The sequence below is a fragment of the Schistocerca serialis genome, chromosome 8 (genome assembly GCF_023864345.2).
Source record: "Schistocerca serialis cubense isolate TAMUIC-IGC-003099 chromosome 8, iqSchSeri2.2, whole genome shotgun sequence".
Lineage (NCBI taxonomy): Eukaryota > Metazoa > Arthropoda > Insecta > Orthoptera > Acrididae > Schistocerca > Schistocerca serialis.
The window spans coordinates 38219183-38245919 of record NC_064645.1 but is presented as its reverse complement, the minus strand read 5'-3'; the positions used below and the strand labels follow the sequence as shown (position 1 = coordinate 38245919).

General features: G+C 43.2%; 1 protein-coding gene across 1 annotated transcript in view; it reads left to right on the top strand.

Moving 5' to 3' along the window:
- The window catches only part of LOC126416559 (15-hydroxyprostaglandin dehydrogenase [NAD(+)]-like), a 204674-nt gene that overhangs the window by 53203 nt on the left and 124734 nt on the right, over window positions 1-26737 (top strand). The window contains exon 3 of the mRNA XM_050084304.1: window positions 16906-17049. Coding sequence (XP_049940261.1) covers window positions 16906-17049 — 144 coding nt within the window. The remainder of the gene's footprint in view (window positions 1-16905; window positions 17050-26737) is intronic.

Genomic DNA, 26737 nt, shown 5'->3' with positions numbered 1-26737 from the left:
GAACCATCCCTGCATTTGCCTGAAGTAATTTAGGGAAACCACGGAAGACGTAAATCAGGATGGTTGGGTGAAGAGTGAAGCTTCCACCCTCCCGAATCCAAGGCCAGTCTGTTTAAAACAGCACTATTTATCCCTAGTGCGCAATACTATTTTCCAAAGAAGTTCTTTGGTAATGTAAAAGAGTAGTGCTACATTGTTCATTCATTTCTCACTTCCAGCCCCTGCTCACATTACACAAAGGTTATTTCATAACTCAACACTACACGGAAAAATCAGCTGATGTCAGGACCATGCTGACGAAGGCTGCGTTTCATGCTGTGTACCGCAACTTCCGATTTGCTAGCCTGAACAACTGGTTCGACATCCCTCTGTATCGAGTGAGATGTTGAGCTCAGAAACAATATCAGGTGCTGGTATTATAAATTGCGTAGCTTTGGGAGTAAGTTTTCCTAGCAAAATAAAAAAAGAGGAGTAAGAAACACAGTGTGAAAGTTGTGGGAAATGTTAGGTGTTTTCTTGCTGTTATTATTACTTTTTTGTATTACATTTTTTTTACCAAGCTCTTACTTCGTGTTATCTAAGTAATCCTTCGCTGTCGCTTAATAGTCTTTTTAACAGAATTTTTGAATAAATTTGGTTTAGTGACTTTTTTTAATCCCCTTAGGAGAATTTATTGTACAGTTTTATTTATTAATACGAATGCTATTTTGAGTTTTATGTTTATTCTTTCTAGCTTTGTTCTTTCTTGGTTTATTCTTTCTTGGCACAATCTAGATCCTGCTCCACGGTTATGGACAGAGCCTGCCTGTGTAGTAATTATCAATGTTACATATAATATGTACAGCTAATTGGTAACTGTACTCGCATAGTGTACTTTAAATCACCAGCGTTTTGAACAGATTTTTACAATGGCCCTTTTCTGTAATTTTAGATACTGTGTTCATATTTTGTACATTTGTTCCCCATAAAAGAAGCCCATAGCTAACAACTAAGTGGACATATGGACAGTATGGAACCAAAAGACAAGCCGCTGTTACACACCAACAACCGAACTCTTAAGGGTATAACATGCTGATGACATTCTGTTTGCAAGTATGTTCTTGTATACACTCCACATCAACAGAGAAGGAATATTCATTCCTAGCAAATTTGGGTTTATTACACAGTCTACTGAAATGCCATCTATGTTTAATTTTACAGTGTCATTTTACCTCTTCAATCTGAAATTAATTGTGTGTCTTTTTTTTACATTAAATTTCATTTTATTGCATACTTATCAAATTTAAACTTCCTAGAGGGTTTTATTTGCTACTCTGCCAGGAGTTTTCTTGTCTTCTCAGTGACTATAATATTGCTGTCATCAACAAAGAAAATTTTTTGGGAAAATCATTGATGTACCTCAGGAACGGTATTAGTCCTAATATGCTTGTCTGAGTAACTTATATGTTCATGTATTTTGTTTCTGGTGATTCTTTTACTAAAAGTTTAACTGATTTGAGGTATGCATTACCTCTACAAGTCTACCAGTCATTAGCTGCACCTCTTATTCCTAATGCTTCTCACTGATTTGGTAGTATCTTATGGTCAGTAGTAACAAAAGCTTTATAAAGATCTAAAAATATGCCTGTGACACACTCGTCTGTGTCAAGAGCATCATTTCTGCTATGACTGATTCTGTACTTCTACCACTTCAGAAAACTGTGAGTCACTGAAAAGATTGCATTTATTCAAGTAACTCGTTAATCTGTCTTTCATAATTGATTCTATTATTTTTGAGAAAATTGGGAGGAGGGAAGTGGACCAGTAGCTTTTTATGTCCTCTGCATTATCTTTCTTTAGCAGAAATACGTTTCTTGCTTGTTTTAAATTCTCTGGAAATTCCCTTGATGTGAATGATTCATTTGTTACTTTTGTTAAAGGTGCTTGTGTATTCTGTATGCATTGTTTCAGCATACACATTGGTTCTTCATCTAAGCTCAATGACTTTTTATTTTTAGGTTTTGTTCAATTTTATTGATTTCATGCTCTGTGGTTGGTAATAACATCATTGTACATTGTACGTAATTGTTTACAGACGTTATATTCGTTTTTGGAAATTTTTCTTGTAATTTCTCTACAATACTTGAAACATGCCCATTCACATAGTTTCCTAGTTGGCGAGTCTGATTTATTTATTCCCCTCCCTTATCAGTATGCTATGATGCCTTAGTTCTTCTTTCCCTGTTTCCATTTTAATGACATCCCAGATTGCTTTGCTTTTAGTCGCAAAATTGTATATTATTTTGTCATTAAATGACTTTTTTGCAGCAATCGGCATATTTCTATGAATCTTTTTGTAATTATTATAAAACATAAAGAACTTTGACTCATTGTGAACCTTTTTCACAGAACTGAGGTACTTAAGTGTTTGTGAAGAGTCTCTAGTACCTGCTATTATTCACGTATTTTTGTGGAACATTGATACTGATGTGGGCACTTTTGAAAATGTTCTTTCAATGTTCAATTTAGACACGTTGAGAATTTACACAGTTTCATATTTAAATTGGTTTCTCTATGCACTTAATCCCAAGTTTGGTTTACTAGTTCTCTTGAGAAATCTTGTAGGTTGATTTCTGATATGCCTTTTTCAGGCCTACAGTTTACGATTTTTTCCATACCCTATTTTAATGTTATTATTTGGCAAAAATGGTCTGAAATTTCAAGATCTCAAGATCTTTTAAAGCTAGATCACAATTCTCCCTGTCGATGTTTGTGGGCACATAGTCGATTACCAATTCATTCATCACAGTAACTCGTGTCTCAGTACTGACCAACGGGAACATGCCAGAACAGTGACGGATATTTATGAGGATGCCACCTGTTTCATTTGCAGCATTTGTGTGTTATTTTGTATCTCCACATAAAATTATGTTGAATTTTGTAGTTGAGATTTTATCTAGAACTTGGGTTAAGTTACTGAAAAAAGTATCCTCACTACCATTGGCTGTCCAGCCATGTTAATTCAAAGTCCGATTTTTTGAAGTGTTTGTTTTCACTTATTGTACTAAGGTCATGTGCTGGTTTAAACAGTGTTCCTCTTCTGATACAAATACATGATCCTCCACCTACTGAAGCAGACCTACACTAAAAGTCTGCCCTTGCACAGAACTATTACAGAACATGTTGGATTTATGTGTCTACACCAATATTGAGAATATCACAAACTATTTTGGAGTTCAAAGATCACACCTCCACTTCAAACTCTTATTTGATTGTTTTTATTGACTGTGTGATTTGAAGAGGAATGTTAAATTGTGAAATGTCCCAAGTTAATTTTCCAAATGGTTTCTCTTTCTTTATGACGTGCAGTATGTGTGTCATTTGACGTGCTAGATTCTATCTTGTGAGTGGTTATTGTAGATTGTGTAATCTGCTGCAAGTACTCGTTAAGAAGGATTCCTCCTAAAGAGACCTACTTCTCGGGATCTCTCTCTTTCTCTCTCTCTCTCTCTCTAAGCTAACAGGACAGGAAGGGATATCCATCGGAAGTAGCAGTAGCCAAAAATTTTCTTAAATTGGAATCAAAATGCCGCTACACAAAAGAAAGCGCATTTCATGAAAAACTGAGAAATAATTGGCAGGTAATTGCGATTTCTACCGACTGCAGAAGCGATTTGGTTGAAGTTGACGTCGGCGGTTGTCAGTGATGTCAACCGGCTGCATTCCCTTAAGTTATTGAAACGCTGTGTTCGTCGGGAGAAACTAAGATTGCTTAGAAAAAACTATTGCGCCCCGTACTAGAATACTGCTCGAGTGTGTGGACCCACAGCAGCCAGGACTGACAGGGGACACAGAAGGGCGGCAAGAGTGGTCACAGACTCTCGGCAGCGTGTCACGGGACTACTGAATAACCAAGCCGGCAGACTAGGGCGAGAAAAGCCCGGTTACAGACTGCAGAGGAGAAGCCTGTCAGCCGCCAAAGTGTGGCCCCCGTGGGAACCGTGAAGACGAGACCAGACTACTCACTGCGCAGACAGACACGTCGAAACGAGCCTCTCCCACGCTCTTCGGATGCCACAGGAACGGGGTTCCTGTGATTCCCTACTAACTACCATCTGTCATACAATTCACCGTAGTTGCAGAGTTTCTACGTAGATGTGTAGAGTATCAGTTTGACTCAAGTTTGTGATGGAGGAGGCGTAATTTGTTACCTGTGGCACTGCGTGGATAGACGCATTGTGTCCCATTTGTGTTTTTGACTCAACCGGCGCGGGACAGGAGGTGCTGAAACCTTACTTACAAATGATACTGCACACGGTTCCCTGAGTTCGACGCACCAAGTCATCCATTGTGACGTAATGGACACCCTACATCACGCGTCTCGTCTTCCACACGTTGCAGTGATAAACAGCACACGACGGCCGGGACGATCCTCGTTTGGTCGGATTCCTGAAGGCAACTGGACGCCGTCGTGCGCGGGGCAGAGTCCTCGCAGGAGGCTCGGCCGCCACAGCCACCTCGCCATTGGTGCATTCCGTGACCATCAATCCACATGTTAAGTTTCTCGTTGTTCTAATTTCTGCTACTTCTCTTTCCCCTTTCTTCGATTTATTTTCAATCCACATTCTGTACTCATTACACTGTTCATTCGATACAACCAATCATGTAATTCTTCTTCAAAGAGTACATTCCTGTCCTATACCCTTTCTAATACGAGCACTTCTTTCTTCGTTGTCCACTCTTATTATTCCCTCTTGGCCCTTGTACATACTGTATATTACCCGTCTCTCCCTATAGCTTACCCCTATTTTTCTCGGAATTTCAACATCTTGCACCATTTTACATTGTCGAACGCTTTGTCCAGTTCGACAAATCCCACGAGTGTCTTAATTTTTCCTTAGTCTTGACTCCATTACCAATGTCAGAATTGCCTCTCTTCTTTGCGTATTGATTCTATCTGAGTAACCTCTTAGACTTCAGCCTACTCTTCATCACTACTACATTGTGATCTGAGTCTGTATATGCTCCTGGGTACACCTTACAATCCAGTATCTGATTTCGGAATCTCTGCCTGACCATGATATGACCCAACTGAAATCCTCCTCTTGTGGTTCTTGAACATAGTATTGCTATTACTGGCTGAAATTTATTACACAACTCAGTTAGTCTTTCTCCTCTCTCATTCCTTCTCCCAAGCCCACATTCTGTAAACCTTTCTTCTACTCCTTCCCTTACAAAAACATTCCAGTCCCCTCTGACTATTAGATTTTCATTTCCCTTTATATACTTCATTACCCTTCCAATATCCTCATATACTTCGTCCATCTCTTCATCTTCAGCTTGCCAAATATCGTATACCTGAACTGTCGTTGTCGGTGTTGGTTTGATTTAGATTCTGATAAGAACAACCCTATCACAGAACTGTTCACGGTAACATACTCTCTGCCATAGCTTCCTATTCATAACGAATCCTAGTCCTGTCATACCATTTTCCACTGCTGTTGATATTACCCTATACTCATCTGACCACAAATCCTAGTCTTCTTTCCATTTCACTTCACTGACGCCTACTATATCTAGACGGAGTCTTTGAATTTCCCTTTTCAGATTATGTTGCTTCCCTAACACTTTCAAACGTCTGAAAAAAGTCAGGGACTAGGAATCAGGCCGATCTTCCTCCTGTTTTTCTAGACTAAATGACGTATGCCTCTAAAGACTTTGTTCACTTTCAGTTTAGTTCCTAAAGTATCGAACGCTGTCACGTTGAGTGGACAGTCGATATCTTCAGTGAATAATAAGTGGCTACTTCCACGAGTCGCTGTTTAGCCATCACTCTGAACTTTTATCCAGCAGTCTTAGCAGATTTCAGAAAACTGACCGTGTTTACAGTATTAATTGCTTAGTGCTTACCTGGGAGGGTGGAAAGTTTATATTAAACAGTTTTTTTAATTCTTAAAATTTTTTAGCACATTCGCATTTGACAGTTTTAGTAAGGCCATAATTAAAACAACCTAACAGTTGAAGGACATACACAGGCAGGCACACTCGCACAAAAACACACACACACACAGGGATCAGTCGTCATGAATTTTATTTACATTGGGACATTCGTTTGTGATATTTGTGGACAACAACCACATTTTCATAATTTGTGAGATGATTCCATAGATGTTGAACACTTAGTGGTTGCTTCGTCCCTTTTCATTGTCTTCTCTTTCCTTTACATTCTCCTCCTTATTTGAGATCTCCTACATGTAGGCTGGCTTGATATTCAGTTTCCCTTCAAAATATTCCTCCCATCTTTTAATTTTTTTCGCCGTTCTCTAATTATCTCGCAATTTCTGCTTCTATGTCAGTTTAGTGTTGGATGAAATTTTTGTCCCTCTTTGTCCAGTTACATGACGGAGGACTTTTACTTCCATTTCAGAGTGTTCTTCAGTTCGCCTGTCTCTTTGACCTGCCTTGGTACATGTCTTACGTTTCCTACTCCACCATGTCTCTAATACCTTACGGACGTCAACGTTCCTTCGGCCACCCTTCCCATCTCCCCATCTCTCCACCGTCCTCCCATGTAGCACTATCAGTTCTACTGTGTTTTGCATTTCTATAGCCTGTCTACAGTCACCTGAAACCTCTAAGTTATTTCTGTACTTTTTTTTCAGATTGTTTGTTCACCTACTTCTTTCACTGCGTTTTCTATTCCGTTGTACCTATCTGGATGTGTCAGGGCAGTCTTTACAATAGACAGATCTCACTGTAATGCTTTAGTGTGGACGTTGCCGGGGGAAATTTTGTGTTGCATTTTTCCAATTTAAAGCATGTAAAGCAGATTATGATGGTCTATTATTTAATTCTACAAAGTTTTACTAAACGATTTATGATTTAATGAATTGATCGTGCAGGTGTTTTGCTATTCTAACTGATATTGCAGCGATCGGAAGGTCACGCCTGACATTACTTGGAACATACGCACAGTTGCCGTGAACGCTACCTATGGCTAGAACACTCTACGCGAATGTGCTGCACCAGTAGGGACACGTCAGAGACGTCTGTCTGTTGTGTCTAGGAATCCTGCATACTCGGTTCACTACATAAACAGTCAAACAGCTCGTATTAATACGTTTTTTCACAATTAGACAAGAGACAATTACTTAACTTTTGATAGATGTGTCGCAAGTCTTCTTTAGAATAGACTAACACAAGTCTGTGCTTTGTAGAGATTTCTAATGACAGAGGCTACGAAGCGTCTGCTAACGAAGTGGCTAACGTTGAAGCTGCCATCGAAGTGGGCCTGCCAGCAGTCGGGTGTGGCGCTTATGTCCTCTTCGCCTAGCGGGCCGCTACTGTTGCGTTGTTGTCCTGGAGGAGGTCGACTGGCTGACCACTTCTCACAGCGAAATTTTATATTAATACCGTCAGCTGCGCACGGGCGTTGATATATATCAATGGGGACAGTTGAAAACGTGTGCCCCGACTGGGACGCGAACCCGGGATCTCCCGTTTACATGGCAGACGCTCTATCCATCCGAGCCACTGAGGGCACAGATGATAGTGCGACTGCAGGGACTATCTCGCGCACGCCTCCCGCGAGACTCACATTCTCACCTTGTATGTCCACACACTACATTCGTAGCGTCCCACCCCAACACACTCATTACTCGTGGAAGACATTCTTGCAAGTCCCGTAAGAGTTCGGGGAATATGTAAGCATCCGCACAGAAGAAGAAGGTCATGGCCGGTATCGCCAGAACTACATATTTATATGGATATGGTGTCTGTTCTTTCAGACATGTCCGAAAGAACAGACATCATATCCATATAAATATGTAGTTCTCACAGCTGTCTCTTCTCTGTCGTTCCCGACAGGCCTGCCAGTGCTGACTTTACGCCGTAACACTGTCAAACAGTAGAGTGAACTTCCCTCATCCCACAAAGGACAATCGCGACCAATGATCGAGTCCGCATCACCGTATTACATTTAGAACGCTTGTCAAAAAGGCAAGTTGATCGAGGTCTGCACAGGAGTCAAAGTGATGTTGTGCAGTCTTGGAACAACTTCCAATTGACGGGCAGTGTTGAAAACTTACACCAAACAGGTCATCCACTTTGGACAGGTGCACAGGATAATTGATAACTATATGGCTTTTGAGCTGAAGGAAGCCTGAGCCGAGTACTCCAGAGCTGAATTTGGCATCCGCAGAGTATCCTGTCAGAAGGCCACTGCATTATGCGAATCTCCACTCTTGATGAATATTGCGAGCACCACGTTGTTCGCCATAACACCACTGACTCCTTTACAAATGGGATACAAATCATGCAGAATGGACCCCCCCCCCCCCCCCGATGATTGGCGACGGGTATTGTTTGCGGACTAAACTCGAATCTTTTTGCACCCTGGTAATTGCAGCCGACTTGTTTGGAGGCAACCCGGTAATATCGAATGCCCCCAACACCGAGTTACACATGTGCAACAAGGTGGCGGTGGCGGTGGTGGTGGTGGAGTGATATTCTGGGCTGGCATTACATGGGGCTACCGTACACCTGTCGTGATTGATGAGACCAGCGTCACTATTCTACGTTACTGTGCGAGGCTCTGCAGCCAACAGTGCGGCCGTATCGCCAACTTTTTGGTGACAGTTTCACCTTGCTGTAATTTTATTCACGTGGTCGTGAATATGTATGTTCACCAAGGTAGAATCGGCATAATGGAGTGGCCTGCGTGTTCCCAGATACAAATGGAGTCGAACATATGTGGGGCCGATTGAAATGAGCTGTTTTTGACAGCGAGAACGATTAAGGACTATGCGCGACGTACACAGAATCGACATGGAAGAATGGGACAATGTGGATCACAGCTTACATGATGATGTCACCGATGGTATGCCACATAATCAAGTCTGAACACATTGCAAATCGCCGGCCGGAGTGGCCGAGCGGTTCTAGGCGCTACAGTGTGGAACCGCGTGACCGCTACGGTCGTAGGTTCGAATCCTGCCTCGGGTATGGATGTCTATGCTGTCCTTAGGTTAGTTAAGTTTAAGTAGTTCTAAGTTCTAGGGGACTGATGACCTTAGAAGTTAAGTCCCATAGTGCTGAGAACCATTTGAACCACATTGTAAATCGATATACACGGTGATTATAATTAAAGTTAGACTTTCGAACCGCTGTAGAAATAACACCACTGGTCAGAATGATGTCAATTTGCAGCGGAATATTATCGGAGAAGGGGGAAAACGTATGGTAGAAGAAAAATAAATAGTTACTAAATATAACAATAGATGGCGCTGTAAGCATCATAATTTAATTGTGGTAGACTACAAATGTCAAATGAATAATACAATCCCTAAGGTGTACGTTTGACGTTAAACAAACTGTACTACTCAGTGTGCATTGGTGTACAGGTGTAATACTGTTAGTTACGTAAGCCCAGCCACAACGGCAAGGCCATATCACATCGGATGGGAAAAATCAGTTTTTAATTGTCATGAGGCCAAAAAAAACCCATAAAGAGCACAACTCACATCGGTCTTTAATTTTCCTGAGGCCAGAAAACCGCATTAAAAGCATCAATCAAAATCAAATCGGATTATTAATTTGCTTGTGACTGGCGCAAAACATGTTGAATATGCTGTCCGTTCCTGCATCAAGTTATAATCGAGAAACAGCATGTTCCACAACTGATCGAAGTGTTTCCGGGGTCACTTTCAGAATATGTTGCGCATTGCAGCTAAGTTTGCAACCAGAACACGAACACAACATCTTTGAGATAGCCCCACAGTCGGAAGTCACACGGATTAAGATCAGGTGATCGGCATGGCCAAGCTTCAGGGCAATGGCGGCTGATAATTCTAGCATTTCCGAAATGGCGCTGCAACAGCTGCTTAACTGGGTTTGCAATGTGCGGAGGTGCGCCATCTTGCATAAAAATAATCCCACCTACACATCCACGCTGTTGGAGAGCTGGAATGACGTGGTTGCCCAAAAGACTCTCATAGCGCTTACCAGTGACGGTACAGGTAACAGGGCCGGAAGCACCTGTCACTTCGAAAAAATATGGCCCTATGATAAATGATGCCGTAACCCTGCAATACACAGTGACCTTTTCTACATCTACATCTACATGGTTACTCTGCAATTCAAACTGAAGTGCCTGGCAGAGGGTTCATCGAACCATTTTCATACTACTTCTCTACCATTCCACTCTCGAATGGCGCGTGGGTAAAAGGAACACCTAAATTGTTCCGTTCAAGCTCCGATTTCTCTTATTTTATTATGATGATCATTTATCCTTACGTAGGTGGGTGTCAACAAAATATTTTCGCATTCGGAAGGGAAAGTTGATGATTGAAATTTCGTAAATAGATCTCGCCGCAAAGAAAACCGCCTTTTTTTCAGTGACTGCCATCCCGACTCGCGTATCATATCAGTGACACTCTCACCCCTATAGCGCGATAACACGAAACAAGCTGCCCTTCTTTGCACTTTATCAGGATGAAGTGGTAATGGTTGCTTTGCACGTGGCTTTTCAGCTGCCCATATTGGAGAATTCTGTAATTGACATATCTTGTTACATGAAAGTGGGCTTCCTCTGTTCACAAAATCTTCCACGGCCAATCATTGTCCATTTTGCATACGAGCAAGAAATTCCAAAGCAGAGGTCTCTCTTGCTGGACGATCAACAGGAAGCAACTCGTGCACATGGGTAATCTTGAATGGATAGCAAACAAGGATGTTTCGTAGGATTTTACGCACCGTGCTCGCGGGTATGTCCAATATTCGGGCAAATCTCCGTGTACTAGGCGTTTGCACACCACCACTCGTCTCCTCCTGCATTGCTGTGGCCACTGCGTCCACTGACTTCGAATCAATTCGTTTTCTCCCTCTGTCAGGTTGCACACCAAAAGAACCCGTCATTCCGAATTTCTTAATCATCTTCTCCAGACCCACGGCATTCATCGGACCAATACCCTTTTTCAAACCCTTCAGTATCCAGAACTTCTGTAGAGCGACGTGTGCACAGTCACAATTCTTGTAATACAGCTTTACAAGCAGAGCGCGATCCTGCTTTGAGGCAGTCATGGCGAACGTTGCAGACACGAAAGGAGGAAAAACCGTGTACACGGCGTGTTTATACCAACTTCAGTGGGTCGTACGTATGGCAGGTGTTTTCATTTACGTATTATAACACATACAACGCCATCTATTGATCAATTTTCGCACTGTTTTTTTCTTCTGCTTACGTTTTCTCCGTCTCAAATAATATTCCATTGCAATTTGACGTTATTCTGCCCAGTGGGGTTATTTCTACCGCGTTTAGAAAGTTTAACTTTATAATTAAATGTAATTTTATACAAAGAAACCAAAAACTGATGCGTGCAGATACAGGGTGATTATAATTCAGGGCCAGTTTTCTTCGTATAAATTTCAAAATAAAAAGGTGGTGAAAAACTTTTGTTTGTGTGTGTGTGTGTGTGTTGTTAAGATAATCAACACAATTTGGTAACATCGCTTCAGAACCTAAAGTTGATATTAACGGCTCTACTTATAGCATCTACATAACTTAGTCGTCATGCAAGTTAACTTTCAGTATTTAGTGATTCTAAGACGTTGATCCTTCTTCTAATAAGGAGATCGAAGATGCGAAACTGGTTTTCCATCTTCAGTTTTAGAAACGAAGTTTTTTCACTTGTATTTGTGATCATAAGAGACAAGTACACCTTAGAGCGACCTCGACATTGGGGACACCTCTGAGCCCTGGTTACGGAGCTCTCTTCCTGTTGTTTTGGTTCGCAGTGATGTGGCGGTGGTGAGAGCGCTGAACAGCAGGGTCTTTAATGCCGGTATTAAAATGTAATGAGCTGAGTGTGAAGTAAGGTTGCAAAATTAAAACTAGCGCATGCGCGTGTGCGAACACAAACACACACACACACAACAGCAAAAGCAAGTGAACATTCAGTTCTGTGGTGCCTTTGGCAGCCGTTGTTCACTTATTTACCTCACGGTCTCTTCAATGACCCACTGTGACTCAGCGGATGGTATTTCGTCCCTTTTCCTGTATGCGCTGTAAATCTTCGAGGACGTTCCTCTTGAAACACTTCGGATGCTTTGGTTACGGAAGGACCCACCATACGGGCACCAACAGTTTGTCCACGTTCGAATCCACTTGGCTCCGACATGATGTAGAACTACACACACGACAACTGACACTGGCAAAGCACTGTGGACATTGCACAGGTGCCGTTGGTGGTGGTCAAACACAACTGCGCAACCTGCATATATGTTCCAGTATACGTTTCTCCCTGAGGTTCCACATGTTTGTCCAGTCCTTTTACTGTGCAATTTTCCAGGAAAAGTAAGGAAAAGAGTAAACTAACTGTTACGGAATATCAAGAAGTAGTACTGTGATGGCAATGGCAGCAACATATGGATCGACGTTCTGAGATGATAGAAGAAGAATGAAGGGTCATCTGTAAAAGGGATTGTGATAGATGTAGACGGGATGAGGATGAGATCGATAATGGAACGGAAAAATACAGCTGCACTTCAGAACTATACTGTGGAGTCGATTGCAATGTTTCAGCAGCTCTAGAAGAAGTAGTAGACGACTTCAAAATGATAACAGAGTAGTTGATATACTTTAGCTGTCCTCGCTAACCATTCTGCTGATGATCGTTCTTAGGATGAATAAAATGATAAAATTTTCATGCTGCTATGAAGTCTTTTTATTGTCTTAAAGCACTCTTTGACGAGAACGTCAGGGCTTCCAGCTCTGGTCGTGAGGCTAGTTTATCCTGCCATGCAGTGAACCCTGAAGAGTCCATTCGGCAACGGCTTCCGTTTTACTGAACCCACCGCGTTGCAGAAGAAAATCGAAACTCGACGAACAATATAACATCTTTTTTCTTCTTCTTTTTATTCATGGGACTTGCTTCTTCTTGAGGAATGACTTTTTATCGCTAAGTAAACGTGAGGACCGCTCAGGAACTAGGCCTTACAAGTCATGCCTGTCCCATGTAATTTCCCTTTTTCCTAAATCCATTTATAGTCCACATTACACAATGTCCATTATGAAGATTTGGGAGGGGCGTAGATTACAGTAAACTTTCTAGTTTACTTACCTTGCCATGCTGATTTGGCTCCAATTCTTCTTGTCTAGGGGTCTGGTTCTTGAAGCAGAAAAATATCACATTTTAGTTCCTCACAGTTGGATTGAACTAAATAAATTTCAGGATTCTTGTTGCAGAATTTTTGTTTTTACGTAAATATACTATCTCAAATTTTAATATATCAACCAGTCTTGATTGTTCACATTAACAAAGGCGAAATTACATTGTTCGCACAAAAATATAAAAATACGTCCGATCACACCAGAGGCCTGGTTACGACTCTCACACTTTACGGAAATAAAAATGTTCCAAAGGGTATACAATTTTTCTTAAGAAATGAATTTCAACTAGCTTTAATTTCATTTATTTCATAAATGAATTCAGAAATAAACACAGTAAATCGTACAGGATTGCGTAATTAGGAATAGAAACGTTAAGTGTGCCAATAATTCGTAAATTCAAATGTTTCTAAAAGAAATAATTTAACTGTACATTCAAAACAAGTTTTTGTCGATTATAATACCGCAACTAAAATATTTTAGAAAGTAATTCCTTTTCATAAGTTTTAGCTTGAAATATAACATAGTGTGTATAAAATTATGTGAAATTTTTCCGAAAGCAACTAATATTGACCTGTTCAAAATTCGAAAAATAATACTGGTATTAACCAGTGTTGAGAAAGGTAATGCTAGAGGAGGATATTATACCGTTACACCCGGCAGGCGTACTGCTGCCTGGAAGGCAGTGCGAGGAGAGACGTGTGGCAAGACAAGCGGACACGCGGTGGGCTTCTCGGCGGTCTGTCCAGTCCAGCCCTGGCTGTGCCGCTGCTTGCTTGTTCGTAGCCTCACCGGGCTAAGTGGGCCACGTTACAGACCTTCTTACACTAGAGAAATCCGAGGAGGTACTGGAAAGCGAAACAACATCCAAAAATGGTGAAAGTTATTACTATCCATAAAACTAATCACCACACTATTCAATTAAGGAATGTTACGCTATAGCTGGACTCCTATAAGGAAGTTGAGAATACAAGCTTCAGGTAATCTGGCATAATCCAGCATATACTAATACGAGGGTTGCCCAGAAAGTAATGCATCGCTTTTTTTTCTCAAACGAAAACGATGCTACGAATGCAACCGTTCCGTATGTATTATTTGAAGTTTCCTGAGTGAGCGCGCCTCCCCTCCGACAGATAGCGTAGCTGCAGAACAATTTCAAAATGACGTTTGTAGGAGGTGTACGCTACAATCAACGTGCTGTCATTGAATTTCTCGTTGCAGAGAAAGAAACTGTGGGGAATATTCACAAACGCTTGTGCAAGGCCTGTGGAGCACCTGCTTTCGACAGAAGTTCAGTTAGTCGCTGTGCACGGTGGGTGAGGTCATCAGAAGGCGGTTCGGCGGAGCTCCACTATTCGCAGCGGTCGGGGAGACCGTCCGCGGCTGCCACACCTGACATGTTGCAGCGAGGACAGAAGCATTACCACTCGGCAGTTGTCGCTGCATCTGTCAGTCAGCAAAGGAAGTGTGGACGCAATTACCCGCACTCTTGGATATTCAAAAGTGTGTGCAAGATGGGTCCCACAGTGTCTAACAGTGGATCACAAATCGCACAGAAAAAACATTTGTCTTTATTTGTTGCAAAGTTTTGAAGCTGAGGAGTGGCCTTCTTGTTATGGATTATGTAGGGTGATGAAACCTGGGTTCACCATTTTGAGCCCGAAACAAGACAACAACCGATGGAATGGCGCCATTCCCACTCCACACAGAAGAAAAAAATCAAAGGAACTGCTTCCGCCGGTAAGGTCATGATCACCGTGTTCTGGGGACTTTGAAGGTGTGATTCTCATCGATGTGATGCCAAGAGGCGCTACCATTAATTCGGAAGTATAACAACACATTAATAAAACTCAAGACGCGGTTCTGGCAACTTTGGTTCCACATCAACCAAGGAGACGTTTGCTGCAACGGGGTAACGCTCGGCCCCACACGAGTCTGAGGACTGCTGGACACATCGCAAAACAGGGCGGGACAGCGTTACTACCCCGTCCACCCTGCTGCCCTGACATAGCCGCTCGGACTTCCACTTGTTTTTGCCTTTAAAGGACGCCATTCGTGGAAGACATTTTGAGGAGGATGAGGAGGTGATTCACACAGTGAAGCACTGGCTCCGCCACCTGGACAAGGATTGGTACCGACGGGGCATACACGCCCTTGTTTTGCGCTGGAGGAAGGCCGTAGGACGGCATCGAGATTACATGGAAAAATCGGGTGTCTAGATAAAACACCATTCTTTCGAGTGTGTAATTCTCATTATGTTCCATAAAGAATTGTTGAAGAAAAAAATGCGGTGCATTTCTCTCTGGGCAATCCTCGTATTACGAGGGCAGTTCAATAAGTAATGCAACACATTTTTTTTTCTGAAACAGGGGTTGTTTTATTCAGCATTGAAATACACCACGTTATTCCCCAATCTTTTAGCTACACAACACTATTTTTCAACGTAATCTCCATTCAATGCTACGGCCTTACGCCACCTTGAAATGAGGGCCTGTATGCCTGCACGGTACCATTCCACTGGTCGATGTCGGAGCCAACGTCGTACTGCATCAATAACTTCTTCATCATACGCGTAGTGCCTCCCACGGATTGCGTCCTTCATTGGGCCAAACATATGGAAATCCGACGGTGCGAGATCGGGGCTGTAGGGTGCATGAGGAAGAACAGTCCACTGAAGTTTTGTGAGCTCCTCTCGGGTGCGAAGACTTGTGTGAGGTGTTGCGTTGTCATGAAGAAGGAGAAGTTCGTTCAGATTTTTGTGCCTACGAACACGCTGAAGTCGTTTCTTCAATTTCTGAAGAGTAGCACAATACACTTCAGAGTTGATCGTTTGACCATGGGGAAGGACATCGAACAGAATAACCCCTTCAGCGTCCCGGAAGACAGTAACCATGACTTTACCGGCCGAGGGTATGGCTTTAAACTTTTTCTTGGTAGGGGAGTGGGTGTGGCGCCACTCCATTGATTGCCGTTTTGTTTCAGGTTCGAAGTGATGAACCCATGTTTCATCGCCTGTAACAATCTTTGACAAGAAATTGTCACCCTCAGTCACATGACGAGCAAGCAATTCCGCACAGATGGTTCTCCTTTGCTCTTTATGGTGTTCGGTTAGACAACGAGGGACCCAGCGGGAACAAACCTTTGAATATCCCAACTGGTGAACAATTGTGACAGCTCTACCAACAGAAATGTCAAGTTGAGCACTGAGTTGTTTGATGGTGATCCGTCGATCATCTCGAACGAGTGTGTTCGCACGCTCCGCCATTGCAGGAGTCACAGCTGTGCACGGCCGGCCCGCACGCGGGAGATCAGACAGTCTTGCTTGACCTTGCAGCGATGATGACACACGCTTTGCCCAACGACTTACCGTGCTTTTGTCCACTGCCAGATCGCCGTAGACATTCTGCAAGCGCCTATGAATATCTGAGATGCCCTGGTTTTCCGCCAAAAGAAACTCGATTACTACCCGTTCTTTGCAACGCACATCCGTTACAGACGCCATTTTAACAGCTCCGTACAGCGCTGCCACCAGTCGGAAGTCAATGAAACTATACGAGACAAAGCGGGAATGTTCCACAAGAAATTTCCGGTTTTTTCAACCAAAATTGGCCGAGAAAAAAAATGTGTTGCATTACTTATTGAACTGCCCTCGTATTATCCGGCGAATCATCACGGGCAACTTTCATTTCCACTGACAAGCGAGATGTGTAAGGGTATGATTGAACTTTTCTTTGTGCCTAATTCTCGCGTTTTCTGTGCAGACAATTGATTATCTCATGGTTGGCTGGTGTTTTCCAGAGGCGTTCGCGAGGGCGTATGATGAGTTCGGCCGTCTGGACATCGTCATCAACAACGCTGGCATACTGAACGACGCCCAGTGGGAGCTGCAGATTGACATAAACGTGGTGAGTCCCACTACACTTACCTGACTTGCTCAAGAAATTCTTTTCGTACTCCCTGTCCTTACAGACGTCGGACGGAATCACCCAGCAGACGGAGAAATCCACGGTGCTCCACTTCCTACTGGGTACCAGGCCATGTGATTATTTCGGGAAACGAACCTCCTGAAACAGCCGAAATAAAGAAGGGCTGCAAGAAGCTACCCCATCGGTAACGCTGGCTTCAGTATGGTGTTGGCCCACCCTTGGCCTTGATGACAGTTTCCACTCTCGCAGGTATACGTTCAGTCATTGGGGAATGGCAGCTCATTCTTCACGGGGTGCTGCACTGAGGAGAGGTATCGATGTCGGTCGTTGAGGCCTGGTACGAAGACGGCGTTCCAAAACATCCCAAAGGTGTCCTATAGGATTCAGGTCAGGAGTCTGTGCAGGCCACTCCATTACAGGGACGTTATTGCCGTGTAACCACTCCGCCACAGGCCGTACATAATGAACAGGTACTCGATCGTGTTGAAAGGTGCAATCGCCATCCCGGAACTGCTCATCGACAGTGGGAAGCAAGAAGGTGCTTAAAACCTGTGCTGTGCTGTGTGCCTGTGCTGTGATAGCGCCACGCAAAACTACAAGGGGTGCAAGCTCCCTCCATGAAAAGCACTACCACACCATAACACAACCGCCACCGAATTTTACTATTGGCTGTACACACGCGGGCAGATGACGTTCACTGGGCATTCACCATACCCACACCCTGCCATCGGACCACCACATTGTGTACCATGATTCGTCACTCCACACAACGTTTTTCCACTGTTCAATAGCCCAACGTTTATGCTTCTTACACCAAGCGAGGCGTCGTTTGGCATTTACCGGCTTGATGTGTGGCGTATGAGCAGCCGCTCGACCATGAAATCCAAATTTTCTCACCTCTCGCCTAACTTTCATAGTACTTGCAGTGGATCCTGATGCAGTTTGGAATTCCAGTGTGATGGTCTGGATAGATGTCCGCCTATTACACATTACGACCCTCTTCAACTGTCAGTGGTCTCTGTCAATCAAGAGACGAGGTCGGCCTGTACGCTTTTGTGCTGTACATGTCCCTTCACGTTTCCACTTCACTATCACATTGGAAACAGTGAACCTTGGGATGTATAGGACGTATGACACAAGTGACACCCAATCACCTGACCAAGTTCGAAGTCCGTGAGTTCCGCAGAGCACCTCATTCTGCTCTCTCACGATGTCTAATGACTACTGAGGTCGCTGATACGGAGTACCTGGCAGCAGGTGGCAGCACAATGCACCTAATATGGAAAACGTATGTTTTCGGGGGTGTCAGGACACTTTTGATCACATAGTGTATATAGTGCGACCGCTGCTTGCTTACTTCCAGCCACGACGAACAGAAGAAATACCCTTTACACTGTTAAGAATGTGTCAGTGTCCACTGAAACAAGGTTTTACCCTACAGCGGGAGGCTCCACCAGTTTATGGAATGCGTGGAACGGACGTGCAGAAGCATCATATTTCAACTGACAATATTTTATTTCCCAATCTAAGGTCTGGTCTGTTCTTTCAATGGCACCTGTCCACTATTTTAAGTAACACTAAGGCAAGTACAGTACCTGTTTAAAGGTTTTGCATATCGTCCGGCTTTTCCCGCAAAATGCTGGGAGGGAGAAGTCACCGTGTTACGGAGCAGCTGAGTCACCAGTTATTATTATATCTTAAGCCAGCTGCAGCACTATGGTACCGTTTTGAATGCATCTGTCACGCTGCTTTATCAGCATTGTTTTTATCTGTTGTTAGTGTCATTGTTAGTCATGGCCTTCTTTTGGTGAATATTGTATTTTTAAATGCTTTTCAATGTATTCTTGTGTTGTGATTCTTCAGTTTCTCCCGGCGTATTTCTTGCTCGAACAGTCCACGGGTGTACTCCGGTCCACAGTGTCCATCGGGCACAATATTTCGGCGATAAGGACTACATTGAGAAGATGCAGAGCCTGCTAAATAAAGAATGTTACAGGAAGATCAAAGTTGACACCACAAAGAAGGTGGAAAAGAAGGCTAGAGCTCTTCTCAAGGACGCAGATTTAGCAGAGGGTGTCGCTAAGAAATTATCACCTCAAGGACCTGTACTGCCAAGACTTTATGAACTCCCTAAAGTCCACAAAGATGGTTACGCCCAATTGTCAGGAACATTCGGGCACCTACATATTTACTGACCAAATACCTGGCAGGATTACTGAGCCCTTATGTGGGTAAATGCCCTCATCACGTTCGTAATTCTGTGGATTTCGTAAAACATCTCGACAACTTCAAGCTGAAAGACTCAGACATCCTGGTGAGTTTTGACGTTGTTTCATTATTCACCAGGGTGCCTCTTCGAGAGTCAGTTCAGCTTATTGCACAGAAATTTGACGAGAAGACGACCGACCTTTTCAAGCACGTTCTGACCTCCACGTACTTACTCTTTAATAGAGAACACTATGAACAAACAGAAGAAGTCGCAACGGGGAGCCCACTCTCGCCTGTGGTCGCGAATCTGTATTGGAATACTTCGAGGAGGAAGCTCTGGCGTCATCCAAATGGAACACTACTTGTTACCTACGTTATGTGGATGTCGCGTTCGTGATCTGGCTCCATGGAAGGGACAAACTCCTACACTTCTTTACACTCCGTACATCGGAACATCAAATTCACTGTGGAGACTGAATCAGAAGGAAGATTACCATTCCTGGAGGTCATGGTCAAAAGAAGAGCGGATGGCACCCTGGGCCACGGGGTATACAGGAAAAAACGCACACCTACCTGTATTTCCATGCAGATAGCTGCCACCACCCTGCGCAGAGCAATGGGGTGCTAAAAACACTGGTGCACAGGGCGCACACCATCTCTGACGCACAGAGTCTGCCTCATGAGCTGGAACACCTCAAAACTGTATTCCGGAAAAACAGATACTCGGAATGGCAGATCAGACGCGCTCTCCGCCCCGCTCTACAGTACAGGGTGTGGAGACGGACGAAGTCACGGAGAAAGAGATAGCCGCTGCCTATATACTGTACACTGGCGCACTATCGGGGAAAATAAGACGGATATTGAGGAAGCACCGAGTAGGAACTGTCTTTTGCCCACCAAATAAAACACGAGCATTATGGGGAAGTGTCAAAGACGATCTCGGTTTCCGGAATGCCCGCATATACCAGATTCCGTGTCAATGTGGGAAGACTCATATTGGACAGACAATGCGCCCCATCGAAGATTGTTGCCGAGAACATCAGAGGTACATTCGACTTGGATAACCCAACAAATCGGCGATCGCAGAGCACTGTTTGTCCGGAAACCACGAAATGGACTACCAACATACCAGGGTCTTGGCACAGACATCTAAATACTGGGACAGCGTCGTTAGAGAGGCTATCAAAATTCGTACCAGGGACGGACTCATCAACCGAGATTGCCGCTACAACCTCAGCAGGGCATGGGAACCAGCACTGAGTCTAATTAAAAAGACGCTCAGCAAAGGAAACGAACGGGCGACTAGGGCGGAAGAGGTACTTACACCGACGCCACCACAGACGCTCAAAAAAATGGTTCAAACGGTTCTGAGCACTATGGGACTTAACTGCTGAGGTCATCAGTCCCCTATAACTTGTTATTGTTGTTGCTGTGGCCTTCTGACCAGATACTGGTTTGATGCAGCTCTCCATGCTACTCTATCCTGTGCAAGCTTCTTCATCTCCCAGTACCTACTGCAACCTACATCCTTCTGTATCTGTTTAGTGTATTCATCTCTTGGTCTCCCTCTACGATTTTTACCCTCCACGCTGCCCTCCAATACTAAATTGGTGATCCCTTGATGCCTCAGAACATGTCCTACCAACCGATCCCTTCTTCTAGTCAAGTTGTGCCACAAACGTCTCTTCTCCCCAATCCTATTCAATACCTCCTCATTAGTTCGTGATGTACCCATCTAATCTTCAGCATTCTTCTGTAACACCACATTTCGAAAGCTTCTATTCTCTTCTTGTCCAAACTATTTATCGTCCATGTTTCACTTCCATACTTGGCTACACTCCATACAAATACTTTCAGAAACGTTTTCCTGACACTTAAAACTATACTCGATGTTAACAAATTTCTCTTCTTCAGAAACGCTTTCCTTGCCATTGCCAGTCTACATTTTATATCCTCTCTACTTCGACCATCATCAGTTATTTTGCTCCCCAAATAGCAAAACTCCTTTATATCCTCCTTTCAAGACACTATCCATTCCGTTCAACTGCTCTTCCAAGTCCTTTGCTGTCTCTGACAGAATTACAATGTCATCCGCGAACCTTAAAGTTTTTAGTTCTTCACCATGGATTTTAATACCTACTCCCAATTTTTCTTTTGTTTCCTTCACTGCTTGCTCACTATACAGATTGGATAACGTTGGGGAGAGGCTTCAACCCTGTCTCACTCCCTTCCCAACCACTGCTTTCCATTCATGTCCCTCGACTCTTATAACTGCCATCTGGTTTCTGTACAAATTGTAAATAGCCCTTCGTTCCCTGTATTTTACCCCTGCCACCTTCAGAATTTGAAATAGAGTATTCCAGTCAACATTGTCAAAAGCTTTCTCAAAGTCTACAAATGCTAGAAACGTAGGTTTGTCTTTCCTTAATCTAGCTTCTAAGATAAGTCGTAGGATCAGTATTGCCTCACGTGTTCCAATATTTCTACGGAATCCAAACTGACCTTCCCCGAGGTCGGCTTCTACCAGTTTTTCCATTCGTCTGTAAAGAATTCGCGTTAGTATTTTACATCCATGACTTATTAAACTGATAGTTCGGTAATTTTCACATCTATCACCACCTGCTTTCTTTGGGATTGGAATTATTATATTCTTCTTGAAGTCTGAGGATATTTAGCCTGTCTCATACATCTTGCTCACCAGATGGTAGAGTTTTGTCAGGACTGGCTCTCCCAAGGCCGTCAGTAGTTCTAATGGAATGTTGTCTACTCCCGGGGCCTTGTTTCGACTCAGGTCTTTCAGTGCTCTGTCAAACTCTTCACGCAGTATCATATCTCTCATTTCATCTTCATCTACATTTCTTCCACTTCCATAATATTGTCCTCAAGTACATCGCCCTTGTATAGATCCTGTATATACTCCTTCCACCTTTCTGCTTTCCCTTCTTTGCTTAGAACTGGGCTCTTGATATTCATACAAGTGGTTGTCCTTTCTCCAAAGGTCTAATTTTCCTGTAGGCAGTATCTATCTTACCCCTAGTGAGATATGCCTCTACATCCTTACATTTGTCCTCTAGCCATGCTTGATTAGCCATTTTGCACAACCTGTCCATCTCATTTTTCAGACCTTTGTATTCCTTTTTGCCTTCTTCATTTACTGCATTTTTATATTTTCTTCTATCATCAATTAAATTCAATATTTCTACTGTTACCCAAGGATTTCTACTAATCCTCGTCTTTTTACCTACTTGATCCTCTGCTGCCTTCACTACTTCATCTCTCAAAGCTACCCATTCTTCTTCTACTGTATTTGTTTCCCCCATTCCTGTCTATTGTTCCCTTATGCTCTCCCTGAAACTCTGTACAGCCTCTCGTTCTGTCAGTTTATCCAGGTTCCATCTCCTTAAATTCCCACCGTTTTTCAGTTTCTTCAGTTTTAATCTACAGTTCATAACCCATAGATTGTGGTCAGAGTCCACATCTGCCCCTGAAAATGTCTTACAATTTAAAATCTGGTTCCTAAATCTCTGTCTTACCATTATATAATCTATCTGAAACCTGTCAGTATCTCCAGGCTTCTTCCATGTATACAACCTTCTTTTATGATTCTTGAACCAAGTGTTAGCTATCATTAAGTTGTGCTCTGTGCAAAATTCTACCAGGCGGCTTCCTCTTTCATTTCTTACCCCCAATCCATATTCACCTACAACGTTTCCTTGTGTCCCTTTTCCTACTGCCGAATTCCAGTCACCCATGACTATTAAATTTTCGTCTCCCTTCACTTTCTGAATTATTTCTTTTATTTCCTCATACATTTCTTCAATTTCTTCGTCATCTGCAGAGCTAGTTGGCATATAAACTTGTACTACTGTAGTAGGCGTAGGCTTCGTGTCTATCTGGGCCACAAAAGGCTTTCACTATGCTGTTTGTAGTAGCTTACCCGCACTCGTATTTTTTTTATTCATTATTAAACCGACTCCTGCATTACCCCTATTTGATTTTGTATTTATAACCCTGTATTTACCTGACCAAAAGTCTTGTTCCTGCTGCCACCGAACTTCACTAATTCCCACTATATCTAACTTTAACCTACCCATTTCCCTTTTTAAATTTTCTAATCTACCTGCCCGATTAAATGATCTGACATTCCACGCTCCAATACGTAGAACGCCAGTTTTTTTTTTCTCCTGATAACGACGTCCTCCTGAGTACTACTCACCTGGAGATCCGAATGGGGGACTATTTTGTCTCCGGAATATTTTACCCAAGCAGTAAAGCTGCATGCCCTCGGGAAAAATTACGACTGTAGTTTCCGCTTGCTTTCAGCCGTTCGCAGTACCAGCACGGCAAGGCCGTTTTGGTTATTGTTACAAGGCCAGATCAGTCAATCATCCAGACTGTTGCCCCTGCAACTACTGAAAAGGCTGCCGCCCCTCTTCAGGAACCACACGTTTGTCTGGCCTCTCAACAGATACCCCTCCGTTGTGGTTGTGGTGCTGAGGCACGCAAGCCTCCCCACCAACGGCAAGGTCCGTGGTTCTTGGGGGGAGGGGGGAGGGGGGAGGGGTGAGGGGCTATATCTTAGAACTAGTTAAACCTAACTAACCTAAGAACATCCCACACATCCATGCCCGAGGCAGGATTCGAACCTGCGACCGTAATGGTTGCGCGGTTCCAGATTGTGGCGCCTAGAACCGCTCGGCCACCCTGACCGGCACTGCTCGAGTATTCTTGTGTTATTCCTGGGCGGTTTTGTAGAACTATATAGTTTTCATCGATGTGAAGCGAACTCGCCTCGAACTGATAAAGGGCACTGGTGGTATAGTGTCCTGAAACCACCTATGAACGGCTCAACAGGTGTAATGGGATTCGGCCATTCGAGTGTTGTTCCCACGCTGGGGGTCGTCTGTCCGGCGTTGGTGCCTGTGGCATGTGTCTCTAGCATTGTATCTACGCCTGTGCCTCGTCTGATCGTTTATACGTAATATTTTGTCTTCATCTCGTCCTATGTAGTATTCCGAAGATTCCGTGGCATACGGAGACGAGCAAAATACTTTCAAGGACAGCTAATGGCGGAAGAGTACTGTCAGAAGCAGGCTAAGGAACTCGTTTGGTCTCTTCTGATGGCCATCCGCCAGCTGGCCTAGTCTACAACATTAGGTCTCTACAAGTGAGATGCGTACCCGTACTATGCGAGACCGAATGACAATCTGTAACATTTGTCTCAGTGTGCTGAGGTCATCTAAGTAAGATGTTTTGAATGACGTCACTATGCCTTTCTCCAGTAGACATTAAAAAAAAAAACGTTTAGCAAGCAAAGATATAAAAATTAAAGTACTGGTGTTCTGAAGCTACCGTATGGTACTAAAACGCCAAAATGTCATTGGCTGACCTCTCTGTGCTAACATAAACCGAATTTGACAACATAGAATGACCACATATTCGTCAGCCGTTTGACATTCACTGTCAGATTCTCCTTCCCCACGTTTTTCTAGGCGTAATGTCACAGTACCCAGTTACTTTTGTATATAGCCGCTTTGCTCTTATGCACATTACAGCATTCACTTGCACAGAAAGTCACTTTGCTCTTTTAGACGTGACGTCACAGTGCTCCCTTACTTGTGTACGTTGGTCTTTTAAATAATATGTTACAGCACTGACTTACTTGTGTGCAATGCAGCGTTGCTCGTTTAGATGTTACGTTACACTGCTCAGTTATACGTATGGCCAGCTCCACTGCTCTATTTGACTTTACGTTATAGCACTCACTCACTCGTGTACACGCCGGTGATGCTCTTTTAGACTTTTTGCTACAACACTGCTCACTTCTTAGTTATGTACAGCCACATTCCTCTTCCAGATGTTACATTTAGTAACACACACACATACACACACACACACACACACACACACTACTTATACTTATTACCTATTGTGCACCCTTTTTGCATGGAGAGCAATCTGAAAGTTTGAAATAGGAGGACAGTAACTATTTGCTTCCATTGGTACATAGAAGATTAATATGGGAACATAAAACTCTTGATTGATTAGTCACAAAGAGAAATAACGAAAGAAGAATTTTCTTTACCTTTTGTGTTATTTTGAGCAGATAAATTATCAGAGTCCCAAACATGAACTTATATACAATAATAAATAAGTATGACTTTGGAATCTTTCCGATCGTATTAATCAGGTAATTAAGCCTCTTATAACGGCGGCTAATTACATGTGGCAGAGCTCAATAAAAATGTGTAATGCAATGAACGAACAAATACGAAGAGATTTCTCTGGCACTGTCTTCGTCTCTGTAGAGTAGAAGACATTAGAACACCTATCGAATAAAGAATGTATTGTTGTATTGATAGCAACGCGGAGGACAACGTATTTAAATTATATCGGAATGAAATTAACTTGCTACGCTGGAGCGTAAAAGTGACACTGAGATACCACATTGCCCCAAAGCGTGTTGAAACTGTACATTTATCATAAATTCGATCTACACTGAAACTGAAGTTTCATGAAATAGAAATTATTTACGTTACTTTGACAAAGCTGAACTGAGATTATATGTGGAAGTTTATACACACGTTGCACATGTTCCCGATATCGTAAGCCTGGAGAGACGGATTAAATGTTGAGACTGAAATGGAATCAGTCATTTTAATTTCTTTAAATGCGTTTCGACAATTAAAAATCAAGCTCTATTCGGCCCCTGTGTGATGACAGGGAGCGGACGTCGTCTCGGTCATGGTGAAGCTCTGGATCTTGGCCGACCCTTTCCCCATCCCTCCCCCCCATTTCATTCCCCCCCCCTCCCTCCCACCCTCACACCACCTTTCAGGAAGACCTCCCGCAAGATCGTGTGGTGAGACTTGAACCTAGGCCAAACACGGAATACACTGCCACAGGATCCCTGAAACTAAGATCACAACCACTGCCTACGACCGGAAGTAACTTAGCAGCTGGGTTAACAGCTTAAACTTCCAAGCAACAATTAAATCTTTTTAACGGCCCTTTTTAGATCTAATGGACGTGGTCCATGTCCGAACCTCAACTACTTAGCCCCACGATAGGAATAAATATCACAGAACAAGAAAGGACGGTAGTCCAATTAAATACTAGGATAAGGTATTAACCATCAAACACATAAATGCAGGCGAAACACAGTCAAGATTTACCAACAAAGGTTCTTACAACTTAATAGTGGCCAAGCGCGAGATTAATAAATTAAGCTATCATTGCCTAGCCTTAGCAACAATGCTGTTAAAAGTTACTGTGCTAAAAAGCCTTTATACTGGCCAAGCGAATGATTACTGCATTCAAACAGAATAGGCTAACAGGGCTTAGCAACAATGCTTTTGAACTTTACTACACTAAACTTAATAGTGGCCGAGCTCGATGACCACCACATTCAAACAATAAGATACTGTCAGCTAAAGGCGGCGTGCGCCCACAGGACCAC